This window comes from Dipodomys ordii, unplaced genomic scaffold (assembly GCF_000151885.1).
Source record: "Dipodomys ordii isolate 6190 unplaced genomic scaffold, Dord_2.0 Scaffold45, whole genome shotgun sequence".
Lineage (NCBI taxonomy): Eukaryota > Metazoa > Chordata > Mammalia > Rodentia > Heteromyidae > Dipodomys > Dipodomys ordii.
The window spans coordinates 892,761-903,463 of NW_012267261.1; the positions used below are offsets into that span (position 1 = coordinate 892,761).

Here is a 10,703-nt window from a genome sequence, read left to right on the forward strand (position 1 = left end):
ATGAGCTCTTTTCCCAGAGAGCTCTCTTAGGATCTCAAAAAGCAAAGTGGGAATCCAGGCACTGATTATTAATAGATTCTTGAGTGCTTGATTTTCCTCTGAGACAGAGGCCTGTGGTTTCACGGAAATGGTACACAAACATTGGGTTTAGGAATAGGAAGACATCGTATCCGCTCCTCACTTTACCTTATTTTGTGAGCCAGCATGTTCAGTAAGCTTTAACCCCTACAGGATCAGGCTTGGCATTCTGCTGCTCCTCTGTGGGGTTAATAAAACCAAAATAGTTTTATACAAAGCTGGCTGGTCTGTCCAGGGAGCCAGATGCTGCATAAAAGCAACAGATTCCCTGGATAGTTCCTTATAAAACAGAGCTATCAGCGCAGTGATACACCAGTAACCCTAGCTATGTGTAAAGTGAGGCAAGAGGATTACAAATTAAGGTTAAGTTGGACTACATAGTAAGACCCTTACTTCAAAACAATAAAGTAAAAACATGTGAGGTTGAGATCCTTATGCTAGTAGGTTGGTCCACCAGATTAGTAAACCCTGTCTTGTCAGAGAGATAGGAGAAAATGGAAAAAGAGTGGGGAAGGGTTTTATTGCTAATAGAATCAACACCACCTTGGGTAAATCAAAGCAATTGTATATTTTTAGTTATCAACAGTGACGTCAATAAGTTGTGAAGGCTGAGCGTTTGATGATAGATTACATGATACTTATCCTTATTTTTTTTCTATTTTGCATCACAGTGCTTAAAAACATTACTCAGCTGAACATACTGAAATAATACATTTCTAGGCACTTGAACATGCCTCTGATTAGAGTGTATGTGTTATTTTAAAAGTAGAAATGCAAATAGGGCTTTAGGCTCAGAGAAACTCAAGGCTGCTTCTCATCCGTTCAAGAATGCTGGAGGACATACTTGTAATGCAACTTTGAGGTTCTCCAAGGGTCAATATGAGCTGAGTCCCTCCTGGCCCAGTCTGCATCAGGGGAAAAGAAAACAGATGAATGAATACATGAATAAGTACATGAATCAGTGAAATGAACAAATGAGTAACTTTTAAATTTATGTCCTAAAGTATATGTTTTTCTCCCATTCTTGCTCTTCAGTTACAGAATTCTGCTCCTTAGAGACAATTTGTCATTATCAATTTTTTAGGCATCCCTTATAAAGGTTCACCATGATAAGCTATTTGTTTAGGTATAGATACTGCTGTACAAAGAACAGTATGATTGCTTCCCTGTTCCCTGAGACCTGAGTTTGTGATTTGTATGCCTGCATGCTCTTCTCTGCCTAACGTGTACTTGCTTTCTAGATCATACTGTTCAAAAGCTCTTACAGTATAGCCTCTCTGTTCTTCCACCTGCACATAAGTTTATCTTATGCTAATGTAGAAAAGTTTGCTTATGCTTTTAGTATCGCAATTAGCATCTTGTATCATTTTTACAGAAGTACAAATCTTTACGTGATTGAAAAATTATTGAAGGCAACCTTCAACTATTACACAGTTCAGTATCCTTAGCTCTTAATCCAGGTACATTCCCTGTTTTTGTCTTGTGTGCTGAACCCCTCTAGATTGCCTTTTGTGTTTCCCTTCCCCCCCCCTTTCTTATAGTGCTAGGAATCTAACCTGGGGCCTTTTGCATGCTAAGTAAGCTTTCTACTACTCAGCATTTATTTCCAAAATCGCTCTACCCCTTTTAAGCATCTAATCTGGTTCTCTCTCCTCTCAAAGTTAAGGTGATTAAATAAATAGAAGAGAGCAAAGGTAGTGAACAATTGCTGTACAAGGCAAAGAAATGTATCGAAGCCAATTACAATAGAGTAAAAATGCCAGTAAATATCTTTTTAAGGAGCACTATAAAATTACATCCCTACTAATTCCATATGTGTATTTTCTTTCTGCAGGTGATTTTCTTCCACCTCCTCCTCCCCCTCTAGATGATCACATTGCCCTTCCATCTGGTTCTGGAAACTTCCCCCCTCCACCACCCCTGGATGAAAGTGCTTTTAAAGTACAGGTAAGATCTATGGTGGAAGTCATGCTTATAAGCCATGGTAGGAGGCTTATGAATTCAGTGATTGTTTCTGTGGTGGATAAGGATTTATCCAGAGCCTCTAGAGAGCTTTGTATCTTACATGGAACAAAGGCACTTAAATACAAAATGTCCAGCCGAAGCTTCTCAGAGTTCTGCTAGCTTATACTCGGAAGCCCTGGAAATCCTTTTACTTACTAATTTTGTTCCAAAACCCAAAGTAATTTTTTTTTGTGTGTGTGAGGAATGACATTTGAAAAGTCTGTGCTTTCACATTATTCTAAGGACACTCAGCTAGGCCTTTTATGGCCTTTCAAAAAGACTTACTTCAAGCATTTCATTCTAAACAAGTAAGGCTCTTTAAGACTTAGTGGGTCATTGTGGACACAAAAACTTTCTAGCAAAAGCAACTACAGATGTCTATAAGGTGATACACTATGGAAATATCCTGGAAATGCACTGATTATATATACAAATATTGTGTATCAGAGTGTGTTGATTGGAAAGTAATCAGGACTGGACTCAAAAGTGACATTAAAAACAGTTCTCAGATTCTGATCCTAAGAGAAGGATGACAAGCCATTGATATTTTGGCTGGAAGATGTGATTTATGTCAGGATAGAATACAAATGTAATCATAGAATTATCATTTTATTCTTACATGTGATAAGGTTAGGATCGATATATGGAAAAAATAGCATCCTTTCAAATGAGATATTTCCAATGGTATTTGCTTCAAAATAATAGTAGGAAGCTTCTAAATTAGACCATAAATGAGAAACGCTTAACTTACAAGTTGCTAACTTGTGTATAGCTTTTTTCCTGTTATTCAGTCTTCCTTTGCATGTGTTTAAAATTTCTCAAGAGAACTCTACAGGAGGAAAAGCCCCAGGAATTAACCGTTAAAATTGTTCAGTTATTGTTTTTGTTTCTTTCAATTATGAGTTAAGGAAGAAATTATTCAGTCTTTCCACAAACATACTCTATTCGTAATGTAGGCATTATTCACGTACTAGAAATTCTATGTCACAAAACACAAACACGCTTGGACAGAAACAAAATGAAACAAACACTGTGAAGGTCAGTATTGGAATGGAGTATGTGCTCAGGAAAAAGATTTCTAGAGTAGTTTTGACCAGTATGACCTCACTGGGAAGGTGACCTTTAAAAACAAGAACAACAAGGGATAAGCCTTATAAATTTCGTGGAGAGCTTATTTTCAGGTAGCCAATGTAAATAAGAAACTTTTAATAGTATTAAATACAAATTTGAGAGTATTAAAATGACTATGTTCTGTTTTTAATTAATAAGTTCTAACTCTGTTTTGACTCGGACTCTTTTAAACAGTAATAAAATTTTTGTGTCTCACATATGTATTGCAGCAATTTCTGGAATTTCTTTTCGTGTAAGCTAGGAAAGTCTAAGGTCAGATATCAGTAATGAGAAGAGTGATAAAAATGTTATTCTATGTAGAAAAACCCTGGGTAAAAAAAATATATATAGTACATATATATATATTTTTCTCCTTCCTTCCTTCCTTCCTTCCTTCCTTCCTTCCTTCCTTCCTTCCTTCCTTCCTTCCTTCCTTCCTACCTTTTTTCCTTCCTTCCTATTTTCTTTTTTCTTGCTCCGCTGGACTTTGAACTGAGAGCTTTGTGCTTGCTTGTCAAATGCTCTACTTTCTCATTGATGCTTTCTACCATAGGAGGGCTGACAGGTGTATACCACTAGACCCAGCACTTTGTTCAGATGGGTTCTCACAAACTTTTTTGCTAGGCTGGCCTGTTACTGTCATTTTCTTAACCTCTGTCTTTAGAGTAGCTAGGATTTCACACATGAGATACTGTCTCCAAGCTTTTTTTTTTATGTTTAAGTATCTGTATGAAGAGTTACCATTCAGCAAAGTAGTACATGAGTACAATAGCTTTCTATTTAGTTATTTTTTTTAAATAAATTGTATTTGGTGATATTGGTGATTGAACACAATACTTCACATTTGCTTGGCAGGCACTGTTCTGCTAAGCCATGATTCCAGCTCTTTTTTTTGTTTGTTTGTTTGTTGTTGTTGCATTCATTAGTTTTGAAATAGGATCTTGGTTCCACCTCCTTCCAGGAATGTATCTAGGCGACACCCACTATATTATAAACTTCCCATTGTATGTGAAATGATGTATAGGTCAGCACTCCCAGCTTCTTCTCTTGATATTGAGACTCAGGGCCTTTTCTGTCCAGGCTGACTTGGAACCATGATTCTCCTAATTTCTGCTTCCCAAATAGCTGGGATTACACACATATGACCATGCCCAGGTAAGAAGGAGTCTGACATGCTTGCCTGGCTTGTCCTTGAACTGCCATGCTGCCAATCTCAGCCATTCCATAGTAGGTAGAATTAGAGGTGTTAGACATTGCCTCTGGGCTAACAAAATGTTGAAACACTTGGAATTTTCCTTTTATATACTTTCATGACATTTTCTTGGGGAGTGCTTCTGTACAAATTGCTTAATATGTGTACTTTAAAAGTTCACATGTTCTAATTACTTTCTTGGATTGCTAGGATATCTGTTGCATTTTAAATCTGTCCCTTCCCCCAAATTGGTGTTATAACAGACATTATTAAAAGAAATCGGAAGATGACGGAGATCAATAATAGTACTATGATTTTTTGCCAATAGATTTTTATTAAAAAATTATCTAATCCATGAATCCTTTCGGCTTTCAATTTATTTGTGTTCTCTTTACTTTTTTTTTTGGTCATGGGTCTTGAACTCTGGGCCTGAGCACTGTCCCTCAGCTCTTCAGCTCAAGACTAGTGCTTTATCACTTGAGCCACAGTACCACTTCTGGTTTTCTGGTGGTTTATTGGAGATAAGAGTTTACAGCCTTTCCTGCCCAGGCTTTGAACTGTGTTCCTCAGATTGCAGCCTCCTGAGTAGCTAGGATTACAGGTGTGAGCCACTGTGCCCCACTCTCTTTCCTCTCTTTTTTAAAAATCAGTATAATATAACTTTCATTGTGAAGAATCTGCTTTATCGAAAATTATTTTTTGGTGTTTTATTTTCTGAAGCTTTTGGGAATAGAATGTCTTTATTTTCCCAGTAGTTTGCTTTTTATCATATAGAAAAACAGCTGTCTTTATAGCTCGTTTTTATATAGTATGCCTTTCCTCAATTTGTTCATTAGTTCAATAAATTTAGAGAGAGTCTTTGGGCATGCACACACACACACACACACACACACACTGTATTGTGTACAGACAAGGATGATCTGATTTCCTTCCTTTTCAGTTTGAATGCCTTTTAATTCTTTGTGTTATTAAACTGCCCTGGTAGGACTCCCAGTACTATGCTTAGAACCATGGTGACAGTGGCCAACCTTGTGAGGCTTTCATAAAATTATAAAAATGTCCTTTAAATGTGGACTTTGTTCCAATAAATGTACTCAAGCCATGACTTTGTTTTTGAAGAGGAAGGAAATAAACAAAATGATGCCCATTGCCATTTTGGATGATGTCCCCTAAAAAAAAACAGAAGGGAAGAAGATACAGAAATTAAGTAGGGTTTGCCAAATGGAAAAGGACAAATCTGGTAGGGAGAGTGCATTAGTTTTGAGACTCTTCCCATGAGATATTGTTGGAAAGTGGGTAAAAAAAAAAAGAGGGCACGCCCTTGTTTGTATAATAGTGACCCAGATTTGGCAGGGATGGGCACTTGTTTGGTCCTGTGCTACCTTCGATATGAGCTATACTAGATCCTAAAGTCATCTGATCACTGAAGAAAAGCTTGCATTTTTTTCCTCTGCTCCGGTGAAACCTCATGTCGCCAAGTTCAAATTATAGCTGGTAATTGTGTGTTTTTATGTAGAAAGTCTGTTTATGTTTCTAGCCAGATTTTGAGATCAGAGCCAAAGGAATGTCTACAAAGTGTGACTATAAGAATTAGAATATCTTCTGGGCTGAAATTCATTATGAAGATCTCATGGTATAGTCCCTGGCTACCACACAACTAGATCAGCCTTTTCAAGTACTTGCTGAATAAATTAATTCCTGCTCCTCCCTCCATGGAAATGGGAAACCTGAGGCCAAAGAGGGTGTAGTTTCTCACAGATCTCTCACTAAAGTGGGGAAATCTTGACTCTTGGCCTTGATCTTCTTCCCAGTGTACCAGATGGCACATGTACATACTTTTGCTTTAGTCTTGTATCAAGCTGTTGTATCAAGCTGAGGGTTCTGAGATCAGAGTAGGAAATTAGGTGATTTTATCTGGGAGAACCAGCTGCTGTTCTTGTTTTTGCTTGATTCTACATTTTTGATACATGCTGTAATTTTTTTGCAAAAGGAAAATAAATATTTAGTATGAATAATTCTTCTTTTGATAATTCCCATTTTTATGGGTAAAGATGAATCTTAGGGGGAAAAAATGAAGGTTTTTGTTTGCTCCTCTGTCAGAATCCATTTGACTTTATGCTAGTGGATTTGGGTAACCTTACAGTTACTTTATTGATACATTTGTTGTGCATTCATTCATTATAAATGGATTATCTTCAGTACTAGGGATTATTGGGACTATCAATCATGCTTTGATTTGATGCAACAGTTGGAAATTTCTAGTTTTAGTCAGCCGATGGAAATATATTTAACACTGGTTACAGTAGTTTCAAAAGGACAGAATGTCAAGGAAATTAGAGATTATACATTTATGTCCCTTTCAAATAATTATATTTATAGTATGCTTATAATATATATCATACAAACATAAAATATTCAAATACTTATTTTACACTTACAATATGCAAATTCTTGTGAGTTGTTTGGTAGGGTGCTGTGAGATTCTTAGGGACTTACCTGCTGACACCTGTTAGGTTTGAGTTAAGACATTTACTATTTAACTTTGGCTCTTTTAGTTCCTTCCTTCCTTCTTCCTTCCTTCTTTGTTTTTTCTTTCTTTCTTTTTAAATGCACTTTAGCCACAGCAACATGCACCACTTCCACTCATGTGGTACTAAGCAATTGAACCCAGGGCTTCATGCATGCTAGGCAAGCACTCTACCACTAAGCCACATTTGCAGCCCTCCTTCCATCTTTCTTCCTTCCTTCTTTACTTTCTCATCTTCCTTCCTTCCTTCCTTCCTTCCTTCCTTCCTTCCTTCCTTCCTTCCTTCCTTCCTTCCTTCCCTCCTTCCTTCCCTTCCTTCCTTTCTTTCCTTCCTTCTTTCTTTCTCTTTCTTTCTTTCTTTCTTTCTTTCTTTCTTTCTTTCTTTCTTTCTTTCTTTCTTTCTTTCTTTCTTTCTTTCTTTCTTTCTTTCTTTCTTTCTTTCTTTCTTTCTTTCTTTCTTTCTCTCTCTCTTTCCTCCCTTCCTTCCTTCTTTTTTTCCTTCCTCCTTCCTCCCTCCCTCTTTTCTTCCTCCCTTCCTCCCTCCCTCCCTCCTCCCATCTCTTTCTCTCTCTCTCTCTTGATTGGAGACAAGATTCTTTCAGAATATGCCTGTTTGTACTGGCTCTGAACTACAATTCTCAAATCTCAGCCTCCTGTGTAACTAAAATTATCACTATGAGCCACACAGCATCAGACTCTGCCTCTGCTTTGCTGTTGCATCAAGAAAGATGGTCCTTTTTGCTAGTATAGACTTAGTATCTCCACCTATACAACACACTCTTTTTTTCTGCTACAGGTTATTCCACTTATTAAAATTTCTTTCTTAATGTTGAGCGAAAATCTGTCCTTTTGAAATTTCCTCACTCTGACTTTTCTCCTGCCTTTCTGGAAAAAGAAACATAGTAAAAGGAAGGAACAGGCCAAGAGAGGGACTGGTTCTCAGTCCTCAAGTCATTGCTGTGAAAACATGGTGGATATTCTAAGGACATAGTGAAGTATAGCACCATAGGCTATCCCAGAATTCGTGGAAAATAGGAGGCAGAAGGGGACCTTCTGGAAACCTTTAAACAAACGCATTCTTATTCTTATTCTTTTTTTTTGTCTGTCTGTCATGGGGCTTGAACTCTGGGTTTGGACTCTGTCCCTCAGCTCTTCAGCTCAAGGCAAGCGCTCTACCACTTGAGCCACAACACCCCTTCTGGTTTTCTAGTGGTTTACTGAAGATAAGAGTCTCACAGATTTTCCTGCCTGGGCTGGTCTTGAACCATGATCCTCAGATCTCAGCCTCCTGAGTAGCTAGGGTTACAGGCAGGAGCCACTGGCACCTGGCAACCCATTCTTATTCTTATGAAAAGAATTAGAAGTTCAAATGAACATAAGAAGTAATGGCTTATAATCATTTTTATTCATAGCCCATTTTACATATTTCTGGATATAATGAATTCAGCCCATAGCCATGACCCCTCCATTTTACATATTTCTGGATATAATGAATTCAGCCCATAGCCATGACCCCTCTCTTTCATAAACTCAAAGAAACAGGCAGCTGTACTGAGTTTTTATGATTTAGACAAACCTTAACCTAGAGTTCATGGCTGTGTTCATTCCCCTCATTGCCTATTAGTATGGAGAGGAAGAAGGAAGCAGCGTTTGAAGGAAGTCCAGATTACTGGAGTAAAGAGGAGGCAGTGGGCAGTTTTGTCAGAACCAGAACAAAATAGCCAACTAAAGCCTTAATACACTTCAACGTGGTTGCCCTTCCTATAAGGAGTGAACGTAAGGCTATCTTGTTCCATAAAATTATACCAAAAAAGATAATTACAGGCTGCTTATTTTGTCAGGGCCCTTTGCCTTGTTCCTTTTGGGTCAGCAAGCCCTAGCTGATTTGTAGATTGTTTATTGTTCTGGCCAAAGTAGAATCAGCAGCAGCCACAGGAGCAGGAGCGCTCCCCGCAGCAGCTAGCTGTGTGGTTATCTCCTACATGGATGGTTTGCATATGTAGGTCAGTGTGTGCTTAGCAAAGCTGGACGGCTTCTTCGGCATATTCTGGCTCTGGTCAGTATGACTTCCTTGAAGTGAATGTCAAAGTTTCCTGTTTACTTTTCCTTTGAATTGGCCCCCATTGAGTATTGAGATGAGAAGAGAGGGAAATTTTGCTGTCTGACTTTGTGAATACTTGTTTCACAGTAGCTGGCCTGGTGTTGTGTCTAGTGTTGGAGTCTTTATCAAGTTAGAATGTCAAAGTCCTTCTATCCCTCTTCTTCCTACCTCCATCCCACCACCCCTTTCCCCGCACCAGGCTCCTTCCTTATAACTCTCTGTGTCTGTCTGTCAGTGCCTTCCCTCCCCATACTTCCCCTACCCTACCCTCTTTTTTCACCCTCCTTTCCCTTCCCCTCTCCTCTTCTCTCCCTTCTCCTTCCCTATCCTCTTCCCCCCTCTCCTTCCCTCTCTTATTTTCCCATAGCCTACTCTCTCCTCTTCTCCTCTCTTTCCATCTCCTCCATTTTTCTCCCTTCCCTTCACTTAACTCCCCTCTTCTCCCCTCCCCTCCTTTTCTCTGCTCTCTCTTCTCTCTGATGTGGATCAAATCCTGGACTTCCACATAATAAGCAGGTAGGGGCACGATCATTGAACGATATCCTCAGCTTTGTCTGGTTTTGAAGATGTTTTTCCAGACAGATGAAGCTTTCCCTGGGACACTTGCCCTCAACCATGTCAAGCCAATTACCTTGCAGTCATCTAAGACATGTCAACTCTTAGGGGAAGGTGGTTGGTTGAAGTCAAGTTTGGTGTGTCTTGAAATAACGAATGAAGTTAGCGTTGCTTATTCCCCTGAATTGTTTTGTACGTGGAAAAGTTTGCTATGCTTGGGTATTCCAGAAATTTTCCTTTTTCCAAAAGCTAAGTGAAACTGAGTCTTTTGAAATCCTTGTATTATTTACTTTCAATGTTTTTCTCCTTTTGAGAATCTCTTAGTTCTCTAATCTAGACTGTAGTACATTTATTGTTTTCTTGTCTGTTTTTTACTCATAAAAGTATGTTTTCTACTTATAAAAACTGACATAAAAGCAAATAAAATAATACAGATTAAGTATCCTCAAAGTTTTTTTCCTAAGGAAAATTATAATTTGTGTATACGCCCCCAACACCTAACATATACTAAAGGAAGCTTGAATACAAATCTTCCTTGTTCATCCTAAGTATTACTGTAATAATTTGTTGAATGTGGTAAAATATTTTTAACTTGGAAGCATGTCTCTTTTAAAATCATTTCTTGTATAAGTACATTAGTAACAAAATAGAAAATTATTTATGAGACTGTGTTTTATAGTTATTTCTTTTTCTCTATACATCATTCTAGTTATTTTCTTGTATGCTGTATGTTTTTCTACTATAATACTTCATCATTGAATAATTTTGTCAGAATGCTTTGTGAATGATATTTCCCTACTGTTTGAATATCTGAAAATGACTTAATATTTTCCTATTTGGATTTAAGTTTGAATAGAAGTAGTACTGTTTAAGAAGATTCACCATGCCTAATGTTCTGTGAAGACTGCAACACTGTCATTTGTATCTTTCTCCTATTTAGTACTATATATGAGCATTATTATTCTGTTTGGATTGCTTTTAATCTCCTATACCCTACCTTGTCTAGGTATAGGTACATTCATGCCCACCCTGTATTTCTACTGAGCACTTACTAGTTTTGGTTTATTTAAATTTCCTTCCTTCCTTCCTTCCGCCCTCTTCTCTCCCTCCCTCCCTTCCTTCCTTCCTTCCTTCCT

The 10,703-nt window shown here is 38.0% G+C and overlaps 1 protein-coding gene across 4 annotated transcripts in view; it reads left to right on the forward strand.

Moving 5' to 3' along the window:
- Nucleotides 1-10,703, forward strand: part of Lpp (LIM domain containing preferred translocation partner in lipoma) — a 694,475-nt gene that overhangs the window by 293,354 nt on the left and 390,418 nt on the right. For all 4 annotated transcript variants that reach the window (XM_013019488.1, XM_013019487.1, XM_013019486.1 and 1 more), the window contains one exon: nt 1,913-2,025. In XM_013019488.1, the coding sequence (XP_012874942.1) occupies nt 1,913-2,025 (113 nt within the window). The remainder of the gene's footprint in view (nt 1-1,912; nt 2,026-10,703) is intronic.